General features: G+C 36.4%; 1 protein-coding gene across 1 annotated transcript in view; it reads left to right on the top strand.

The window, feature by feature from the left end:
• Positions 1-23,395, top strand: part of ZFAND3 (zinc finger AN1-type containing 3) — a 135,115-nt gene that overhangs the window by 30,332 nt on the left and 81,388 nt on the right. The window contains exons 2-3 of the mRNA XM_066546547.1: positions 2,601-2,641; positions 4,459-4,485. Coding sequence (XP_066402644.1) covers positions 2,601-2,641; positions 4,459-4,485 — 68 coding nt within the window. The remainder of the gene's footprint in view (positions 1-2,600; positions 2,642-4,458; positions 4,486-23,395) is intronic.

Here is a 23,395-nt window from a genome sequence, read left to right as displayed (position 1 = left end):
AGTGAACCCTTGCCTGCTGAAAAGAGGAGATCCTAGCAGTGGGAGGAGGGATTTGCAGTATAGCAAAAGGCTGTCAAACATTTTACTTGGCATACACTGACCTACAAAATTTGATGTACATAAACTGTGTAATGCATTTACTTTATAAAACTTTTGCTCTAAATAAATATTGCATTTTCATAAAGAAGCTGATTGTTGATCAGTGCTGTTACTCTGTCTTTGCTTTTTTCTTAGTTCTAGTGTAGTGCTGCTATGTGTACCTGCTGTCACATAAGTGGCTATGTAAAAGAAACTAATAAAAAAACCACTCAACGTTTGGGTTCTCATCCTAGTAGCAGCCTCAGACTGCCTTGGATGCCTTGAAAAGTTGTATACAAGGATCTAAGGGAAAGTGATCCTTGAAACTGTAACAGTGTTATTTGGCTTACAAGGTCACTTGCCCAATAGTGATGTCCTTTCAGAATATTTCATGGAGTTTTGTGTGTTAGATGTACGTGGCAGCCTTTTTGACTCTTTTTCACAGAGCTCTATGTTGTGTTTGTGTCTGTGTTTTCCATTGTTTGTGTGCTGATAAGTAAATATTATATGAGGCTTTGGATTGATATTTAACATCTGAGATGGTTGATTATACCACTGAAAACATTTGTCATTGCCCATTCCAATGTCATCAGTATGAACCAGCTGAACTCTGCCTTTCTTTTTCTTTGCTGCCCCTGGGGTTTAATGGCTTTGCAGAGAAGGTCCTGCCTGGCATATTGAGCTGCTCCAGAAGGTCTAACCCGTAAGCAGTGAGTACTGAACTGCAGCACACTGATGCTGGAGGTGTTGACTCACCATGCTGCTTTTAATTGCAGTTCTCTTGAAGGTAGATAATCTGTGTAGACTGCCAACACATTGAATCTTTGGGTATCTACCAATCTGAAGATATATTTCTATGGCTACAAATGCTGTTTTGCTTTTCTTTTCTTGGGAATTAACTTTTCTCCTGTGCACATACTGTTTGCATTTAAAATTAGCTTTCATGTGTCTATGGCTCTTGCTATAGCTGGCAAATGGTTGTCTCAAATCTCCAGTGATATGTGTTCTTATAGAATTTTTGAGCCTGATGTAAACCAGCTTTCAGATGTGCATGAATTGAAAAGCATCTGTAATGTTTGGTGTGACTGATATCAAGATATGATTGACCAGGTCTGGGTTTACTTTGTTACTAGAAAACAATTTAAAATAACCATCTGCAAATTCAGGCAGGGAGAATCTATAATTCTGATATGTGTTCATTTATGATACAATTGTTTTGAAAAAGTTGTCAAATTTTTTTGTCTCAAGGTAACAAGCAGTGTTTTATGATTGATGTGTTGTTATGACTCAGATCTCTCAAAATTCCTTTCCTGTTTGGTTGGAGGTAGAAAACAACTGTTTTGGGTAGTCTTGGTTGGTTGTATGTATTTTTCTAGAGAGAAATGTGCAACTAATTTGGCTAAATTGTATGTTCCAGCTGGAGGCTGCTCTGAGGAGGAAAGAAGGTCTTATGGGCATGGACAGTTTTGGAGCAACCTTGCCTGTTTTAATAGGTGCTTTCAGACTTGCCCAGGATGGTGTTAATGCCTGTAGATAATGGCAGAGTTGATTCAGGAATGCTGAACAAATCAAGTATTGGGCAGTATGCACAGAAACCAGTTCATTCTTACCTAAGGATAATCCAACACAGAGAACTTCAGAGAATATTCTCCAGGTCACTTTGTAAAGGAGATGGGATGTTAGAAGAGAACTTTTTGTAAACTGGGGGTGACATAGTGTATTGCTTTGGGTATTTTCATTGGAGCCTTAGAGAGGTCTTATAACCTTAAATTTTAATTTTTTTTTTTTGGTAAGGCTACTGACTTTCTGAGGTTTGAGCACCTGTGGCATAATTGCATATGCACTTTGTAGACATCTGGGAGGCTTAAGATATTGCTGCTGTTCTCCTGCTGTTTTTCTCTCAGCTGAAGGTTGCTGCCCTCAGAGCTGAGCCACCCTTGTGGATCATATGAACTATCCTAGTCCATGTCGGTGCAAAGCCAGCCAGGTTATTTAAAACTGCTGCTGAATACAGCTTGATGTAATAACTAGTTAAACCATTCCATCTAGACTTCCAAGAGCACATCTGTCTGTGTCCTTATAAGTACAATACTTTAATCTTTCCATTGCTGTATTGTATTCAGGATTTGTCAGGACTGCAGAGCTGTTGCCAAGGGGAGTCTGCTATTCAAATGGAATGTATTGGTGCTTCCTATCTATGATTATTGTCACATTGCAATACAAAGATTTGAATGATGAATGTGTAACAAATATATTGAATGGTAAAGTAAGTTTATTTTAATATATGAGATAAATGCATAGAAGTCATATTTTGGAAACTCTTGGAAAGAGGTTACCATGCAAAGTCTTTTTCTATATTCTTGTTTCTAGTTCAGCCACTTCTAGCCACTTACCTTTGATTCCTAGCCATTTAAGTTCTTACCTTCTCTGTACCCTTGCTTCATTGCCCCCAAAACTTCCCTGTATTGATTAGAAAGATAATGAATTTTTTAGCTCTATTTTTTTTTTATTTTTTGCCCCAGGTCCAGCAAGACTATGAATCTCTGTTCCAAATGCTTTGCTGGTAAGTGCAGTAAAAGGTTTTGTGTTTCCCGTAGATTATTGAAACCACATTGTTGGCATGTCCCTTAGGATTTGTGCATGGGTTTCTTTTCCTTCAGTGTGTATATGTAATCAGATTTTCCTCACTTTAGTGCTTCCTTTATTTGCTAATCAAGAACCTCTTGTGTAAATGTACCCATCAAAATTAATTCTTGAAGTTCAGGGAATTTAGGTACATCCTTGTACTACAGAGCCCCATTGCCAGCACAGCTCCTGTATGGATGATGTGGTTTCCACAACACATAAGTCTGAATTGTAATTTGGAATTTTGTAGGATTTATTTTGTAATAACTTCTGATATATAGAATGGATTAAAAATTAAAATAAAAAGTTGGTATAGAACACCTCATTTCATTTCCTCTAACTTGCAGCCCTTGAACATTAAATCATCAGTAAGTCATTGGTAGGCTGTTCTAATTACTTCATATTATTTTCCTATTGTAAGGTCATTGCTATTGTGTAAAATCTTAGGAATTGTTTTTGACCTTTTCCTGTTAGCAGCTTCTAGCTTTGCCCTTCTGAATTAATTTTTTTGTATTACTTAGTATTGTAATCTTACTTTTAATTGTAATTAAGGTCCTGTAATAGTTCATGGTTTTTAACTGCCTTGGGGCAACAGATAAAATTTTAAAAGGTCCAGAATTTGTTTTTTTTAACTTTAAACACCTGGGAAATAAAGATTGCTAAAAGGTTGTTCAGCAAAATGTATTTCTCTGGCTGTTTTCCAAAGGCATGGATCTCTGGAAATGGTATATTGAAGAAAGTATAAGTAATTTCTTGTACTCTTTCCCTTCTGTCCACATTCACAAACAAGTCTTTGATTTGACTCAGTAGGACTGTTATATTCATACTAGCACTGTAAGTAGCTTGTGTTTGTGTACTCAGCAGTGCAGGTGTTCTGATTCTGTGACATCAAAACAGCCCATCCCTCATTTGCTGAGTTTAGCAGAGTACCCAACACTTCACAGCCAGCAGACCAGGCATTAGACAGAGCATCTTTTCTTTTTGTTTTTACTGGTTTGGGTTTTTTTTGTTTGTTTGTAATTTTGTTTCTTTTTAAAGAAAAGAAAAGTTCTTGCCTTCTATTCTGCAATTTTTCCAAAATGCCATTAGCTCTGATAAAGTTAATTTTTCTCTGCTGTAAAATTTTAAGATGAGACCTTATGTGATTAGCGGGGTGGAGGTGGGAGAGCTTATGTTTTTAATTTTTCAAGATGTTCCTTAGAGCCTGTTTATTTTAATGACATAAGTCTTTGTAAGTGTTTTAGTAACTTAAAGAGCTGCTAGTGGTTGGAATAAAGGTATTGTAGAAGGTGCTGTGGAAAAAGACAAGTTTATCTTATTTAGATCTTAACTATGGTTCCTTCAACAAGTAGTATTAAAACTACTCCAACTCTGTTGGAGTCATAACTCAAAACCTCTCAGTGTCATCATTCCAACATAAAAGCAGTTTTCTATTTTTTATTTTTTTCCCCCTGATGTTACTGAAATAGCTTTAGCATATTTTTCTATACTGGATTTCTAGCTACATACTGATATAGAAAGATATGTACTCCTGTTTCTGTAAATTGAACCACCACAGGTAGCAAGATTTTAGGCAAGTAAGGTGTTGAAAGATGTTTTTCACTGTTTCAGGCGCTCCAGAGAAGGGGTGTGAAAACTAGTTCCTCTTTTTTCTCTTTTAAAATGGCAGGTTATTTATTCAAATGTGTTGAAGCAGAGGGAAAATTTCAAAAGACTATTTCTCTTGACCATCATTTCCTTTTTCTTTTATTTCAGAAAAAAGAAATCCACACAATGAAAAAGGTTAGTAACTCTTTAAATTACTTTTTTTGATCATTTTTTTCTAGATGGAAGAATCCAGTCTTCCTTAAAAAAAAAAAATAATTTGAGACACACACTGCAGGAAAGACCCTTACATTTGTGTAAGCATTCCTTTCTTACATATATCAGGGGAGAAGGGCAACAAGTCCTGAAGGGATGAAATATTCTGTTTACAGTACAGTATGATTTATTCACAGAACCTCCCTATCTTAGCAGGTTTTTCAGACTTTCTGAACTATCAACAAGTATGTAAATACATGATCATGAAGTCTTCTTTTCTGCATTTCCTGGCTTCCCCATAGTTCTGGTTCTGCCAGGACAGGGTTACTTTGTGCAGGTTACATGAGGTTATTCTGTACCATCTCACCTCATAGCCAGGGGTGGGGGAACGGGACACTCCTCCAGGGAGAAGGGGTTGTCTTCCAGTCAAGAAAGTCTGGCAGAGGGAGTGGTTGGGTAATGCCAGTTCTGAGCATTTTGCATGTGAACCACTTTCCTCTCTCTGGTACATTTTTGTTACTAATATTGTCACTGTTAATGTTCCTTTTCTTATCTCATTGCTGTTTCCAGTAAATTGTTGTTATCTCAGCCTGGGATCTTTACCTTTGTGCCTCCACTTCTCCTCTCCAGCCTGCCACTAGGGGAGGGGAAGAGAGAGAGCGGCTTATGGTTTGGAGTTTCAGTGGGACATTAAATTTGGGAATACAATTCCCAAACAATGACACCCATCTCTTAGGGGAAAAATGATCAAGTTTGACATAAATCAGATTAATTAGCCCAGAATTGGAGCAAAGGGTAATGTCAATTTGCCTTATTGTTTGACCAAGTGCTTCTGTTTTCTAAATTTATTATCAAAATAAATTCACTGAGTTTTCACCCACGTTTGTGCAAGATGAAACAAACTGCAAAAGCAACCAGATAATATGGCAGAGAGACTAACATTCCTTATTTTGCCTATCTTTTGTACTTTTTTTGTACATTAAACATGGGAACAATGCTCACAAGATACTACTGAGATAAGTTGTTGGCAAGAAATGATAAGTGCATGGCAAGAGTGAGCTGCATACTGCACAGATACATGCAGCCCTTTGTCTGTAACTGCCCAGTGTGTTCATGTAGATCCAGAAAGTTCACTAAGCTCTTCTGTACAACCACAAAATTGCTGTTCTTTTGCTACAGACTAGTTCTTAGCTTGAAGATAAGGGTTGATAAATATTGCAGAAGAGCTTGAAGTTAGCTACCCTCTTCAGCTGTCTTTGCCTCCTCTTCACACCATCTGCTGGTTCCAATAAGGAATACCTGACTTTACTTAAACCCTGGAGAAGCAACAGACTCTAAAATGTTCAAGAGCTTCTCTGAAATAATTTCAAGTTAATTGTACTTCTGCAAAGTACTTCACAACATTCTGTCTCCAATTCAGTGCTGACCATGTGTTATCAATGTCTCATAGTCTCCAGATACAAAACAAGTGTAACCTTACATATTGAAGTGCTTCAAATAAATATGCTCTTTAGATGGTGAAGACATAGTTGCTTCAGACTTCCCATGCATCTAGAATACAAATGCAGTAAAGTGTTGTGGGTTTGGGAGGCTTTTTGATGTTTATTCTTTTGGTCAGAATATAGGCTGGTAAGTAAAATTGTAAATTATGGCCAGAGTATCTCCCTTAATGACACCACATCTTTCAAGAATGCTGCAACATTTATTTTTTCAATACACTAAACTGTGAATTTTGAGTGATTAAACACAGTACAGTGATAAGTTAAAATTTTCAAAAGTACTCTTTATTAACTTATCTTTGCTCCCATTAGGTTTATGGAAGTTCTAGTATCAACTTCAGGTAGGGACATTGTTTGAGTACCTTTTGAAATGCCACTAGATAAAGTAGAATCTTTCAGGCAGGAATTCTGCATTCATGGAAACAGTACCTGGTACCTCAAGAATTCAATTTTAATTGGAACCTCTTGAACAGTCACAGAATGAACTATTACAGAGTAAGAACAAAAATTTAAATAGAGAAAATGATAAGACTACACTTTCTACTTACATCACCCCCCAAAAATGCAGTCTGTCTTTAATCCATTTGATTGTGAGCCTGGAAGGCTTAATTTGTGCTATGTTCTATCAGCAATGGAAAGAGAGGTACAGGAAATGGATTTCAGCTTTTTCAGTAGTGTGTGAAGCTAAAGGTAAGTGCAGCACTGGATGGTTTGGTGGAGAGATGCAATTGCAAAACTGGAAGAAGTTAAAATATGGTTAGAGTTTTCATGGATTTGTGAATCAAAATCATAGGCATTCTATCTGAACATGTAATTGGAACTTCTGGAGGTGGGTATCTATCCCTTAATCCAGCTGTGCAATATTTATTTTCATGTTGTGCAAAGTACTAGATCAGCATTACTGAAACTGAAAAGATAACTCAGCCAAATAACCCAAGAATTGTCTGAGTTTTAGGGGCTTCCACTCATAGTTTGGTCTTATTTTTAGGTTGAAGTAAAACATCTTTTTTTAATTACTGGATTCTTGATGAGTAAAAAATTAGAAATTTTTAATCTTCATTATAGTAGCAGAAAGTCAGTATTGCTAGAACCACATTTGTATTTTCAATACATATGCTTAACTCTGTGCTAGGCTGTTATGAAATTTTGATAGTATTTTTTATGTTCCTGCACTGAAAAGATCTAATAAGGAGTGAAAGAGAAACATAGTACATATTAATGTCTATTTATCATCTAAATCTAGAAGTGTCAGATTATTCACCTATTGCCTGAACTCAGGTATCTGACTGTAGAGTTACTTAATATTTTGCATATCTTAACCTTCCTCCTTTGTTGAGCAGATCTTTATTTTGTCATGCTTAAATCACACGCAGTTTTTGGAGCTTACAAAATTGGCAGGTTTTTGTGTCTCAGACTTATTGAATAGTACAATTTCCTTTTCTCTCAGTTTTTGTAAATCTTGGGAGCTCTTTACAACTTGTCTGTTATTGCTGCCACGTCTGGCAGTAATGACTGCTATTGTAAGCATGAGCTGACAAAAATCAGTGCTCCTGCCTAAATAGATTTTGCTGTTAATTAACTGCTGGTTTGATTCTTAGTCAGGCTTTCAGCTTGCTTACTGGAAATCTTTTCAGCAGGTGCATCTTGCATGTTGCTAGTTCAATTTATGCTTTTTTTGCTGTACCCTATTGTATGGTAATTACTAAATTATGCTTCATTAGGCATTGTGTTCATAAAGTTTTCAGTCCTAAATGAATGATACAAATCTGTTCTGTTTGTATTTTTCATACACTTGTAATTTCTGACGTGTATCTACAAGTTTTAGTACTTTGTTAGAAAAGCAGCAAGAAGTGTTTCCAGAAATTCGAAAACATGACTAAGAACTAGTTTTCTTTACCACTACACAAGACATTTCTTTTTTCAATATGGTATTCCCTTTGTTGGCCCCTAATAGAAGCCAGTGCCTCAATCTGTTGCTTCCATTAGGTTAGAATTTGCTGCTGTATTCACATCTTTGTGCTTTGAAGTACATGGACTGCTTCCTACAAAAAATGGCCTTCACTGACTAGAGTTTGAAAGTAGTCAAGTTTCATCTTTAACTTCTATTACACAGTCAAGTTTGCAGCTAAATATTTCTTTGGAAAATTGTATAGCTGTTACAGTGGCAGCAAAAATGCTTCGTATTTCTAGAGCACCTTCTAGTAAAGAATGTAACATTTCAGATATAACCATAGATATTGTTTGGCATACACTCAATTTCTTTTACTCTGTACCCAAAGAATTTCTAAATGGGTAAACATGGTAGGAAAAAGATGTCTTAGCATAATTAGTAAGCTTGAAATGTGAGATATGTGCTAAGCTTGAAAAAGAGAGTCACCATGAAATGGAATTAAGAAAAAATTGGATAAACTGCTTCAGTTATTTATACGCTTGATTCGCACTGCTGACCCCAATCATTTCTTTTACTCTGTTAGTATGCATTATTCTTTGACTTTAAAAAAATTTAAAAGTCTGAGTAGTAGCTCTGTTTGGATTGTTAAAGCAGGGCAATATTTTGTGGAAAGGTTGGGATAGGATTTTTAGTTGACTCCTTTTAACCCTAACCTGTCTTAAAGGTTTAGAGGGGAAATACAAATCAGGAGAAAATGAATTTATTTAAATACAGTTGTATGATCTAAGCTTAGGACTAATCATTTTACATTTGTCAAAAGTAAACATCAACCAAATCATCTAGCATATTTATACAGTGCCTTCCTAGGTCTCAGTATATACAGGAGAATTGGAAATTTGGGACAGAGGGATACCTGAAGCTTTCTAGCCTTGCTGGAGTAAAATACAGATCACATGTTGAGTGAAGTTAGTAAAACATGACTTGACGTGTCCATATCTACATTGTCATGGCATGGAAGCTGCAGAGTACAGTGCTCCTGTGTTGCTTTGTGTCAATACTGATATGATTTGGCTGTGCATTGTATAAAAAGGTGTGGAAGATGCTGAGTAGAAGGCACAACCCTCACCTTCCTGGGACCTGGCTGTGTGAAGGCGTTGTGTACACAGTAGTGCAATGAAGGGTGTCAACAGGGCCAGTGGCTCAGCTGCTGGTTTGGTGTGCTCAATTATTTTGTCCCTTTTCATCCTCCTTTAAGTTCCCCTGGATGGAATAGTGGGAAGGGGCAAGCACTGATGGGGAACAGACCCGTGAAGTTTCTGTGCAATTGTTAGTTGAAGAAAGAATTTCTTTCACAGCTGCCACTCAAATGTTGTGTATTGAGGTAGAACAGGTTCTTCTTTTTCTCTTTTCTTCTTTATGGCTTCTTTAAGTTAGTGGGGCATTATCCTGTCACATAAGGGTCTTTTCACCAACACAGTCTAGTAAAATTGAATGCCTTTTAATTAATAACTATTATCATTTTACAGTCAATCAATTCTGTCAGCAAACTACCCTGTAGGACAATAGTGGCTGTTGGATTGCATCTTGCAAAATTCAATCTAGTAGACTGCGGCTTATTTGTTAAAAATATAAATTACGCTCACACAAAAATATGATCTTTTCTCAGTACTGGCTACTTGAATAGACTACGAAAGTGTCTTAATTTAATTTTTGCTCTGTCTTGACAAGACATCACTGATGTTTTCCATGTATTTTCTTTTTCTTATCTCAGGAGATTGCCAGTCCTATTGTACAGATTGATCTGCAAGCAAAGAAAAGGGCTCAAGCCCTTTTTTTCCTCAGACATTATTTTTAATTTTTCATAGCTTTGTTTTCTAGTATGTTTTTTTTTTCTTTATGGTAAAGCCAGTTTCTTTCTCTTTTCTTAATATCTTGTTCCCCTTCTAACTCATAACCTTTCCAAATGACTCATTGAAGCACCGGCTGTAATTTAGTCTCTAGTGTATAGGTTCTGTGTTGATGTAAAAAAAATGTTTAGAAATACGACTTAATTGCCATGATGTTTGCACTTTGCCAGCATGAAAGTGGAGTTACCTATTGAGGATGTGCAACCCACAGGTTTAATTTATTTAACTTTTTTATGACTGTGTTTCCCTATAAATGTGTGCATAAGATAGAAGAAGAAATGTTATTCTTTTTTTTCTAATTTAGCAATTTGCTTGATTTATGGAAAAGTCTGTGTTCTGTTTTGTGTATTTGCTCATTTGGAACCCTTCTATAGTTTATAGAGACACTAGTGATTTGTTCCTTAGCCTCCCTGTGGAGTTTGTTCCATATTACAATCTAATTCCATGTCCGTGTCGTGCACTCCTGAGCTGTTAATTTGTACATTTCGATGCAGTTTGTTTCATCGTGTTTTTGTAATCCAAACTGAATCTAACGAGCTATGTGCTTTGGGGACCCAGCCTTGCCTTGCCAATTAGAACAAGTGGTTACTGAGAGAGAGCATGTTTTAAATAAAACATGGCACCTCTGCGTGGGACCAGCAGCCTTTGGGGAATAAAAAGAGGATATTTAACTCTTTCTGCCTGGGAAGAGAGGGCAATATCAGAGTATGCGTTCTAGAATCATTCAACTCATTCCTTTAAAAAGTATGATGCAGGTTCATGGTTTGCCTTTTAAATAAAATGTAGTTTGCCATTGGAGATGTTAGGCACTACTGCCTGAGGAGTATTTAGAAATTCATAAGGATATCTGTCGAGCTGACTGCATGTTTTCTAGCATTCTGATTGTTAATGTCACGTCAAAATTGTACAGGATTAGCAGCTACCTTTTTCTTTTCCCTTGTACTGCCACACAAGAGGCTGAGAAAAAGCAGGAGGAATGCCAGATGGTGAAAGAGCTGTTTTCAGAAGGTATTTTACAAGGGAAGGAGTCTAGAAACAGTATTTATTTTTTTAGAGTGCTAAGGTTATGTGCTAGGTGGCCAAGAGGAAGTTATGTTTTGAGGCAGCTGGGAAGATGTGTGTTTAGGATCAATATTTGTGATAATCAAAGAAATTTTCCAGCTTCTACTGATGTTGAAGTTAACTAAACCTCCTGGTGAATTCAAGCAAGACACAACAGTGATTTAGGAAGTTAACTCTACTTTGCAATTCTTTCTTGAATTCCACCCCCAGCATTTCCTTTCCTCTGTCATTACTATTAACTTGTACATCTACACGCTTGAGCATCTCCAAATGGAAGTAGTTACTGTCCAACAGCAGCTCTTAGCTAAGGACAGTGGGAAAGAATTTAGGTGAACAGTCATGGCAGCTAACTCAGACAACATTTCAACAGTCCTTGCATACATAAGCAGGGCAAGACCAAGAAGGAGCTCCCTTGTGAAGACCTTTTTAATTGAGCAGCTAGTTGTAAGGGAAGTACAGCTGTTTGCTAAGGTGATTTAAGCTCTTAGGGAAAGCAGGTGTGTGGGACAAATGTGATTGGATAATAGAACGAAATGTAACTGATGACTTTTCAGTTCTTTAGCCATTTCATATGAAAGAAATGTGATCTAGCAGCTAGATAGCTAGGTAGAATCCTGACTTGATTTCATTTTCACAGTCAATGAGGATTTCTTTGTGATACTAGACAAGTTGGGTTTTTTTTGTCTTGCACTTCTTTTCCTCATCAGTTACTGAGAGATGATACTATTTTTCTACTGATTTTGGGACAACCTGATTTTGGACTTGCCTTTCATGCTCTTGAGAAATGTATGTAGATAGGAACCTTTTGTTCCTTTATTTTGTCTTAGCCTTCAGAAGTCTTAGGCAAAATTGTGGAATTTCAGTTCTTTTCTGTATGTGTCTTTTCTGCAGTTGAATTTCTGTTCTTCATCTTCTTGACACTTTTACCTTCAGTCCAGTTTGTTTCTCTCTTAATTTAAAGGAAATCATACTGCACTGGTACAATCAATGCATACCATTTCTTTTAATACTTTTAATGATTTTTTCTTATGGAGCCTGCAAACATGCCAGTTGTTGTTTATTCATACCAGTCTTCTTATATGTATTGCAAAACGTTCTCACAAAGTTAGTCACCAGAGGGCAAACTGCTTATGCAGATTTAGTCAATACAACTGTAATTTCCTGCCTTTTTTAGAAAAAGCCCAACAGTCTCTGAGTGAGTTTCCATGCAGTATTAATTAAATGAGAAGTTTAATGACTGTTGTCTTCAGAGATAAAGAAGTTAAAATTTTACACTGAATGAGATGGAATTTTAAAAAAGTAAAATATAAACTTTTGAACTAATTTGCAAGCATTGAGGGAAATATACCCCTTTAGATAATCTTTTTCCTTGTTACCACATTAAATATCCCTTACTAAATAAGTGACTAAATATCACTTAACTATTAGTCAGGGAGAAAAAAGTAGCTTAAAACAGTTTTCAGCAGGAATATCTTTATCCTTAATTTTAAGTAGATGACTCTCTATTATGGGGGCAGGTGTGTCTGTGTGTGTAATCCTATGCTGAAGATACAGATAAGGCCTTTCTTGAAAAGTCACCTGAAATAACTGCATCTCTGGTAGTTCAGCCTGTAAAATGTTGTTCCTTTCCTTTGCAGAAAGCATAGGCTGTTGACTGAATCTGATACTGAAGGTTTAGGAAATGACTAGACAAGTTATAGTGCTGTAATAATTAAGCCAATCTGTGTGTATGCATTGTAACTGTCTTTTAATTATGATAAAAGGATCAGAGTACAGGAAAGCACAAGATTGCTGGCCTAATCTCCTGGTTTAAATCACAAATAATTAAATATCATCTAGGTAAGCTCTGTTTGCTGAAAATTTCCCCCTTAAACAGCTACTCTGCCTTGATGTGAGGATGCCTGGGGCTCTGAATGCACTGTGGTCAGTAGTATTTCTAATGAATAGGCCCCCTTACTATTAAGTAAAATTAAGGTATGCCTTCTTAATTGCAACGTTGTAGGGATGACATTTGCACATTGAGCTGAATAGAGAATAATTATTTTCTTTAGAGAATTTCTTTAAAGAACTCATTAGCCCCTTAGTGCTTCAAGAAAACAAGTAATTTACCATCTTGACATTTGTGTGAGTCAGAGGTGGTGATATTCTTGTTCACTGTACATAGATAAGAATCTAAAGGACGAATGCTAAACATCCAAAGATATTGGGTATCAACTTTGAGAAGGCTTCTAACTGCAGTCCTTTCTTTATCTCCCTCCCCCAGGATATAAAATTTGTGATACTTTAAGTGTTAAAAATACACACCTCCATAACTCTATGGAACTGCAAAGGTATTTAATGCTTCACTTGGTGAAGCTAAGAATAACTTTGAACGTCCTGAAAATAAATGCAGTAAATACATTATAAAAGTCTTCTAAATTCTGTAGCAGAGAAAGTAGGTAGAATTTAATTATCTTTGATTTTTCTTTGGAATGGTGCTTGGGGTTAAAACAAAGTCGAGAGCAGAAAGGAGCTTAGCTTTGCTTTGCTTGCTGTAAAATTCCAATTGCACATTTTGAATGTCTTTCATTCTACCCAGCAAGGAAGTTAAGGGTCCTCTAAAAGAGAGGCTCTGTGACTTGCATGCATTATGAAAGTAATTTAAAATCAAATAAAGAGGTCAGATCACAAGTGTAAAAAATTGATTAGATCAGGCACTTCTTTATTTCAGACTGCTTGACTTTTCAAACTCAGTGTAGGATTTTGCTATCCTGTAATGCCACCCCTAATCTTCTGGTGTAAATAAATGCAGTTATGTGAAACTATTAACTATTACTGGGCCAAAGAATTTGGAAACCGTGAATCAGGAGTGTTGATTCTGAGCTGTTGGGTTGCAGTCAGGTTGGACACAAATGCTCTGCCATGGTTGATCAGAAGTGCTGAAGCTGAAAAAGCAACCTGATTGGGGTCTTCTGTAGAGTCCATCTTCTGAGATTGCTCTTTTCTTGCTTCAACAAAAGCACCTCTAGTAATAGTCCTCAGACAATAATGCAAGATTTTTTTTGCTCTCCTGTGCATTAAGGCTTCTGATCAGACAAATGTTGAAGGAGGCTCTGGTTTGTATATTTTTAACTACTAGTGTTACCCACATCCTAGCTTTTCATTACTTGAACAAGTGAGCAGATGAATTTCATGATGTGCAAGGTTAATGATCCAGTGCATAAGAAAGAACCTTGGAGCTTTCTAAACATTTATTTTGTATTTATGTGCATTTATCTACATTAATAGTTTAGCAACGTTGGTAGCATTTTTATTGGGTTTCAGCTTTTACTAACTGGAGCTTTTATATTTTGGGACTGGGGCATTTCTGTCCAGGTCTGTGGAAAAGGTTCCATATAAGTGGAAAGCAAATTATGAGCAGACGGTAGATGTCTTGGGAGGTTAGCAAGCATTAGAAATGACCAAAAGTACACTTCTACATTTCAAATGATTGCTCAAAGTTGATCCAGTAGTCACTGGAAGCTGTTTGTGGTGAGCTCAATCAGCAATAAAAGACTAATTTCTTTTTTGGTAATTCTGTAAGTTACAGGCTTTACTCTTTTAACAAAAGACGCCGGAGTTTTGTCTTCTGTCACGTGTTTTGCTTCAGAATAGAAAAAAAACCCTAAAACTTTAAACACTTTAGAGGGTGTTTGTGGAGGTAAATACCAGTCTGGCTCATTTCCAGGCTGAGAAGGAAATACACTGTGCTATTTACCTTTGTGTTCTCGCAATGCTTAGTATGGCATTACTGGTCTTCATGGACAAGCTTTCATTCTCCTCTGTTGACATGCCTCGCCCTGCAATATGTGAAGAAATAGAAGGTTGATCCCAGTGTAGGTGAATGCAGTCTTTCACCATGACATTTTCTGTGCCTCAGCAAAGTCAGTGCTTAGCTTCAAGTACACTTTGAGTAGCAATTTGGAAGCTAGAGTTTGACAGTGCTGGCTTCTTTTTTTCCTAGAGACTCAGTAATATCTAGAGAAAATTTTGATAGGTGTAAATAATCCCAAAAATACAAATGCATATAATGAGTGCTGACATCTACTCAACTGACACAGAAAAGTTAATGTTTAGAAATTGTTAAAACATTTTTCTTCATTCTGCACTGCTTCTGTTAGTGTCCATAATTATTATTTGAAAAGAGTTAAAATTATTGTATAACTGGAAACTTTTAACTGTAAAGTTTTAATGTAAGATAGACATAGCAGTGACTTGTTTTGATAATCAGCACATGAAAATCATAGTTGATATGTGGCTGCAGCTAATGTTCCAGTACGAATATTTTCTTTTTTTTTCTAAATGAGCTCTGAAATCTGTGCACAACTGAATTGTAAAAAAGAGTATGTCTGAGTCCAAATTCAAGAGGGCTGGTAATGTTCTCCAAATCAATGTATCTGTTAGCTGTGGGTTGCAGTAGGTCTCCAGAGCATTTCAGTCCTTTTTTTTTCTTTTTTTTTCCTTTTTTTTCTTCTTCTTTGACAGGGTCCTGGTATGCTCTAGCTGAGGAAGAATATATAGGAATATTCATCTAATAGATTTAGAAATGCAGAGTGCTGAAAGCTTTCATAACAGAACCAGTTTTTCTTGATAGTAACTAAATGAGCTTTTCTTTATGTAAAGGTCAGATTTCATGTATTTGTTCACACTTGAGGTTTTTTTTTTTGACAAAAAGAAAGCTATTTTGCACTTGATTTATAAGATATTTATTGTGAGTTAGTACTGCATAAACATCTGACATTCTGAGCAACGCTGTGTACCGCTGACCATGCCTTGGTGAAAGGAATTTTAAGATACTTATTGTGGTCTTTTCTGCAGGTAATGCAACAAAGTAGAGAATGTCCATTTACAGGAGAGCAGGAGTAATTATTTTAACTTGAAACTGTTTTCTCTGTCATACAGCAAGCTGCAGTAACTCCCTGCAGACAGAATGGTCACTTGTGACTCCATCCACACACCTGGGCCTGAGAAATTAATTGTGCCCTAACTTACAAGGAGGGGAAACTCATGTCTTATTCACTTCAGACTTCTGAAGATGATATTGTCAGTAGGACTTGAGAGTGTATGTTCATTTAGGACACTTCAGAAAATAATTCAAGAAGTAAATCTTGTATTCTCTTGTGGCAGCTTGTTGTTTAGTTAGATTTAGCAAGGTGTTCAAATAAGAGTCTAGCTACTTTCTATTAAAAAAAGCTAGGCAGATAATTGTGTTGATGTGAAGACACATAATTTATAAAAATTCAAGTTGAAGATGATTTCTGTGAAATTTTTACTAACATTATCATAAAAGCAGTCATTTTTGCTAACAGTAGCAGTGCCTCTAAATAAATACAAAGCATTTGAGGTAACTTCTTATTCAACTAAGTAATCTATTTTAAGTTCTGTGTTTGTGAACCTTCTATGAAATTCCAGTTTGCTGTATTCCTAAACCATGAATAGACAAATGAGATAGAAAACAGTAAGTGTCCAACAAACAGGACAAATACTAAGCTTATTTATTTTGTTAGTGTGTGTAGGTAGCCCTTAGTTTTTTTAGTTAACAAAAAGAAGTTCTAAATTTCATTATTAAATATTAACAGTGACTAAGAATCAGTCTTTAAACATGTTCACCAAATAATAAAACATTTTAGTTAAAAAGCATCCTCATGAACCAGGATTAGAATAACATTAAGTTTAAAATCTGAAAACTCTTTCTAGAGCTGCCAGGTTTAACCTATTTATTCCATTTCGCTTTTCTTAGTGAAACTCAAAGGAATTCAGGCCCTGAAATTTGAGGAAAATCCTTTTACTGTGCGATTGTATTCTTGAGTCCCATGTTCTGTTGTGTGTTCTCCATCAGGTTTGAGGCTGAGAGGCTGTAGAACCTGTGTAAGCAGCTAAGTGCAAGGGTTGAGTTGTTTTCTACCCAGCCTTCCTTTTTGCTTAGCCAAAAGGAGCTTTGGGTTCTAGACTCTGAGTGGAAACCCTTTAGCTTAGTATATGTCTGGGCCACCTTACGGTTCCCTGTTCTCTGAAAGACTCAGGGTTGGGTGGGTGGAGAATTTAAAGTGACATGGCATTTACTGTGTCCAAAACTGACTTATATTTTTCTGCCCTCCCTTGTGTTAGAAAACTCTTCTTTCATTTTATGTTGTACCTTATATTGCATTCAGCAAGGTACTGTACTCTAGTAAGGACATGAGCACCTTTACAAAAACACTTATCAGTAACTGGGTTATTGAAGAGAAAGTTTCCTGAGTTTTGAGTGTGCTTACAGGATCCATTTGGTTGGATGAAATGAGTAGCAAATTATTCTTGTTGCTTTTCTGTGCTGTTCTGGCTCTCTAGGTGCACAGCTTTCTTCACCAGAACATGCCTATAGTAGTATTTAGTATCACTTATTAAATAGAATATGGAGTTGCATTTCATGGTTAACTGCAACTCATTTTCTGCCCTTTGCTCAAGGGAAAGCAAGTAGGAGGCTTCCTGCCTCTTTTCCCAGTTTTACTGCTGATCAGGGAAACAGAGACTATAAAAGTTAGTTTCTCTTTCCACTATGTAAGTTTGTTCAGCAAGGTATTAACAATTTCTTGGTTGTTCCCTGGCCTATTAGCAGGAATATACAGTGGTACAAGAATGAATTTGTTGAAAATTTTATGCATCCATGACCTATTGAAGAATGGTATCCTTCTGCCGTGTTATTAAGTAATTTTTCTTCTCCTCTTAAATTAATGTTGACGTTCTGTTACTGGATTTGTTCTTGTCTTCAGATTGGAACATAATGGAAAAAAATTGTATTGCTGGTACAGTAAAATTAATTGTTTAAATACTTTCCTTGAAGTAGAATTCAACTAGAAAGATTATAATGTAAAATCAATGTATGATTTAGTTTTGCTTTCATGTATGAAAAAGTGCTTGTGGAGCATTCAAAGCAGCAGAGGAATGCAGAAGAGAAGGATGAGTGAAAATCAGAGTGACAAAAGGGCAGATTCTTGAGGAAGAGGAGATACTGTTGTCCATCTCTGTCAGTATTCCAAGGAAAAGAAACTCTTCGGAGTTCTGCCTTGAGCGAGCATGATAATGCCTTTTCAATAACTGCCCTGTGACACTGGTGATGCAAATTTTGTGCAATGTATGGAGACGTGGGAAAGCTGTTTGATATTAAATGTCAATCCTGGTGGTTGGGTTTGGTTTTGTTTGCTTTGAACAGAGCCTTTTAACAAAACTGGGTGCAGGTTTGGAGCTGGCATTTTGCAAATGCTTTCACTATAGATTTTTGCTCTGATTCAGCTCAGGTCAGCCTTAACTAGAAGTTATTGATAAGGGATTTCTGTTTGCCTATGGAAGATAAACAGGCTTTATAATTCTGTTTCTATTGAGTACTTTGTAAAAATTTCAGAATACTCAAGATGAAGCATTTGCTTTTAACTTTAGCAAAGAGATAGATCCATATAGATGGAGCTGGAGTGCTCAGCATAACCAATTAGAGGTTTGTGATTTGGAAAGAAATTATTTGTTTTGCTTATAAGATAATTTAATCATCCTACTTGAAGGCTTACAGCCCTGAGATGAAGCTTAGGTATAAATGTAGGTAAGTTGGTATTTGACAAGGGATGGAGCACAGACTTCTGCCAAGGGGGGATGGTGTGTACAAGAAAACCACTCAACAGTTTTACAGCAAAGAAAAGGTGAATGGAAAATAATTCACCAGTTACCAGCCCTAGACAGAAGCACTCCATTTTTTGATAGTTTTTAAGTTGGGCTTGTCAGAATGTTCTATATTCCTTAGGCAAGTGGGGATTTACTCTTACTGTTTTGTATTTGTTGTTGTTTTTTTGTCCTAGTGGGATGGCCAGCACACAGCAGCTGAGGAAAAAGAAAATAATCTTCAGTTTGTTCTATGAGATAATTATGGTTTTCCAGAAGTTTTTCTAGTGTCCTGTCATCTGCTTGCTCTCTTGTAGAGTAACAGCAGAACCATATAAGGTGTATTCTTTTAATGCATTTGGTTAAAGTTAATATCTTCAAATTATATTCAACTGGCTGAGTTATAAAATGAAATTTGGGTTACATTGGTTTTAATAGTGTTGTGCCTGAGGCTTTTATAACTGGTGCAAACTACTGGTTTTAACCAGGAATTAAAAGTGTTAAAAGTGGAGTCATGCACTGATGGAGTGATAGGTTGAGATGGGAAAGTTAGGATTAGAGTTAGTTCCTTTATCTGGCTAATACTGCTCAAATTTAGATCACAAAAGCAGTAGTTGGAAACTTTCCTACTGAAAATCCAAGTTGTGTGCTCATATGGTGGGACTGACTTGCTGTTATGACACTTATGAAGAGAGCTTCTACAGAAGCCATAACCTAGTGTAGTAAAGACATTTTGATTGCCTAGTCCATCTGCAGATGATATGGGATTTCTCATACTCTTTTTTGGCATCTGGTGTGAGCTACAGAAATTGTTTTGAGGATTAAAGGCAAATAAATTCAAGGAATTGCTTCATCTTTTCAAAGAACAAAGAGAAAACTCTCATTTCACTGATGTCTACCAAATGAGATACCAAAAGGAGCTGAAATACATATACTTAAAACCTGGCAATTTCACTGCAAATACAAAAAAAAAATCATGTTGTCAAACACTCTGTTTTTGCTCTTGAGCTAGATTTGCTCCTAGAGGATTTTGTAGAGGTTTTTAAATAATAACATAATGTTTGTCAATGTATTAGCTTACCAGTAAAGCACAAAACATAAGTGTGAGTTTTCTAGGGTTAAAATAAGTTATAGGTAATGCTGACTGTAATTTTTTATATTTTTCCTTTTAATTATTCTCCTTCCTTCTGAGAAGTGAGACCTTCACAGAATGTCAGATGTAGCTTGGTCCCCAATAGGCATGAAGAATCTGAGGCATGTACCTTACCTTGGACTTGTCTTCTTTCAAGCATTCTTGTAATGCTGTCAGTCTAACTTAGCTTTTTCTAACTTGGCCTCATAGGCTACTTCTAACGCTCCTGCCTTAGAAGTAGCAGGAGCCCAACTTAGAGTGGATTGTTACCTTATTTTTTTTAAGGTTTGCATGGACGTTCATATTATTCAACTTGATCTACAGAAATGCACAGGAGAAAATGGGGAATCTGTTTGAATAGAAAAGCCTTCATCTAATGAGGAACTGAGCTTGGGATGTCTGTGTTCCAGATGGCAGTAGTTTGTGCTGCCATGTCTGCAGGTGTCTGCTGGAAACAGTTCCCTTATATTAGATGGTTCTTTGTAATGCCCCTGTCCCTCTACCTTTTTTGTTTCCTGGTTTAGTTCAGAAGATGACACATCTGTCAGTATGGAAATACCTTACAGAGTACAGTACAAAGTGGTTGAAGGAAAGCACCTGTATCTCTGATAGCTTTCTGAGAAGCAGTTTTAATCCCTCAGATACAATACATTGCCTGTCTTGTATGATCAGTGGAAAGTGTTCCTTTCAAATCAGGTGTTCTCTGGTAACCTTTTTAAATTCTTGAAATCGAACCCACAGTGTTCAAGAATTGTAAAACCAATATTATGAAGATTCTCTGAGAGGCAGATGTGCATTAGCATGTTGAGCAGTGTGCTCCTACTGTTTTTCACGGAGAGAAAATAAGCGAAACCTTAAAAATTTTTATACTTTGTTAATCTCGTAAGTCATTTCCCGTCACCTTTTCCCATGTAGATATAAATGGTAAATGTGAACTGCATTTTTGAAGGATTTTTCTGCATCTGTGCTGTCTGGTGTTTAAATTGATTGGGCCTTTTCTTTAACTCTTATAATGAGATTTCAAAACTGTTTTCATTTCTGACTGAAGCTTTCAGATATGTTCACGCTTGAAATGCACTGGGCTATGCATAGAGTAAGTGGGGTTTTTTCTGTATGTATGCTTATTACTTTTCCAAAGAAACTGAAAATTAATCTTAACTCTAACCTGGCAATAGTGTGTGTGTGTGTGATATGGGACTGGTCCATGATTAAAAATTTAGGGTAAGGTTAATTTACTAGGTACTGACAGACAAATTGTGAAAGGTATAGGAGCTAACTGGAAGAGAGTCTGTAGAGAAACTGTGCTCCCTTTTGAAAGTCGTTAATATTTAATTTTAATTTTAGTTCAGTAGCTTTTATCTGTCTCTCCTGGACATTCTGGGGGAATTGCATCTGTAACTTGTCTTCTGCCAGTAGCCAGTGAAGTGAATATTCAGAACTCTATCCACAGGGCTAAAGAGATGAGAGAATTGTGTAAAATAAAAATAAAAGTTTGAGAATATATATTGAATCTTAGGATTCAATTTAAACATAATCACATAAGCGATTATATGCAGTGCTTTTTATTTAAGAGCTCTGGGAATCGGGGTAGTTTCCACCCAAATCTGATTCCGACCATACATTCGAGGTGAACGTGTTTTATACTCTATCGTTATATAACTTTCATGGTTATTATCAAACTTATATTGTTCTATTGTATACACAGATTTCAGCTAAACATAGCCCCCTTTAAATTTCCAACATAGTTTCTCATGATTCTTCTTATGGTTATATAATAATTATATTTAATTACTAAACAACGACCACATCTAACAATTATATCTTTTATCATACTGCTTACACAGGTGCAGTGATCTGAGAAAACACAAAGCCTAATATTTTCAAAGACTATTTTTAACATTTTCCAGGGCTCCACTATCATAATGACAAAAATTTGCATTGCTGTTTATATTCAATGGGCCAGTATTTCACACCATGCCTGTCAAATTTCTCAAAAGCATTAAACAGTGGTACTATATTTACTTATGTAGGGTTCGCATATAGGTTGGAAAATCACACTACTCTCTTGGAGCACAGCAAAGCTATTCAGTAATTAGTAAATTTAAAAACAATTGAGTCTCCATAAGTTGGTGGTACCATGTGATACCACTGGTGATGCAAAGTTACTACGAAGCCTGAAAAAATTCTTTACTCCCTCGTGCTTTAGTCACAATAATGAATCTTCTAGGTCTTCTTATTAAAACTGAAAAACAAGTGGTTGCTAATTTCAGTTTCGTTTTACCATGGTAGTAGTGTCTATGGAATTTCATTGTGTGGATTTTCCACTCTTTAGGCAGCAGGCATTGTAATTTCTGTATGCTTCAGTCAAAGCTGTGTCCTGTATAAATAAAAGCGAGGCGCAGAGTAAACTTTCTTAACATTGAAAGGTGGAGAGGGGACTGGTGCTTCATCCAGCTCAGGCTAAGGAGTCACCCTGCTTACACACTGCTCCTTTACTGGCATAGTTCAATGAACATTGATCTTCTCTGAAATTGTGATCCTGAGCAAGTAGCATGGGAACAGGAAATACATAGCTGAATAGATTGTATGGAAAAAGGTGAAGGTTGCTTTTTGAAAGGATGAGTTTTGGTTCCTCTTCTCAATGTGGAGTTCATGTGGGCTTTTAAGGGGAGTTCCTTGCATGGTGCAGGAGAGTGAGACATGTTTTGATGACAAATGTATGTCTGGTTTGAAATACTGCCTTACAGATAACTGCCTCTTTATACCTGAATGTAGAATTTTCTCTCTTCCTTTTTAACTTCTGGTGTCATAGAGGGGAAGAATTTATGAAAAAATGTCAGTGCAGGTTAAAGCAGGGTGGACAGAACTCACTGAAGTTTCTGTATGGATAGAGGCTTTTTACTCACAAGGTAAAACCTGGAATTTTGTGAGCAAAAGTGTTCATTTAATGCTCCTGAAGTATGTAAGCATGTGCACATCAGGATATTTTCTTTTTCTTCATCAAATGGCCCCATGTATAGTATATTTTTGATTTGTTGAGACTAAGCTGCTTTAAAAAGAACTCTTCCTGAATCTTCTTTCTGAACAGAAGCTCCTCTAGTAAGTGTTCAGATTTTCTTGCATTCATCAAAGCAAGATAGGGAACTACCAGAGAGCGGAAAGTGCAGATCTCAGACTAGGTGACAGTGGGGGAAGGGTTTTCTGCCTGAGGCTGTAAAAGGCATGCTTGTCCTGTAAAACCATGTAGAATGTAATACCTTCTGGAAATATTGATGGTAGGAAACCATTGAAACTGTTGCTTGATTTTTTTCTCAGGGCAAAATATATTGGTTTTTAACTCTGAGAGCAGATTCTTTCCAAAGACTTTTCATTTGTCATAATTTGATGGAATAGATATTTTTTCTGGTTTCCAAGTTATGTTATATGGTTGTGGCTGTCTTAGGAGAGAGAGGAAGACTGTGTGCATGTGTGCACAGCCATTTATTTATATTGGTTTCCCTTCTAGTTATGTAAGTTTCTCAGATGCTGACGTCCTCCTGTTTTGGCTGTTTCCATAGAAGTAAGTGACCCCTATCCCAGTCTCAGTAGAAGGAGGATGTATTCCTCATTTCAAGTTTTATTCATTGATTGAAGACACGCTCCTTTCTAGGAGTAGCTACTGGAGCATTTTGTTCTTGTTACCTGTCATTGTAGGTAATGAGAATGTTTAATCAGTATTTTACTGACTAAACATCTACGTTTTCATCTGCTTTCTAAC

Source organism: Molothrus aeneus, chromosome 3 (assembly GCF_037042795.1).
Source record: "Molothrus aeneus isolate 106 chromosome 3, BPBGC_Maene_1.0, whole genome shotgun sequence".
NCBI lineage: Eukaryota > Metazoa > Chordata > Aves > Passeriformes > Icteridae > Molothrus > Molothrus aeneus.
The sequence above is the reverse complement of the archived record's forward strand: the minus strand, read 5'-3'. Positions and strand labels throughout refer to the sequence as shown.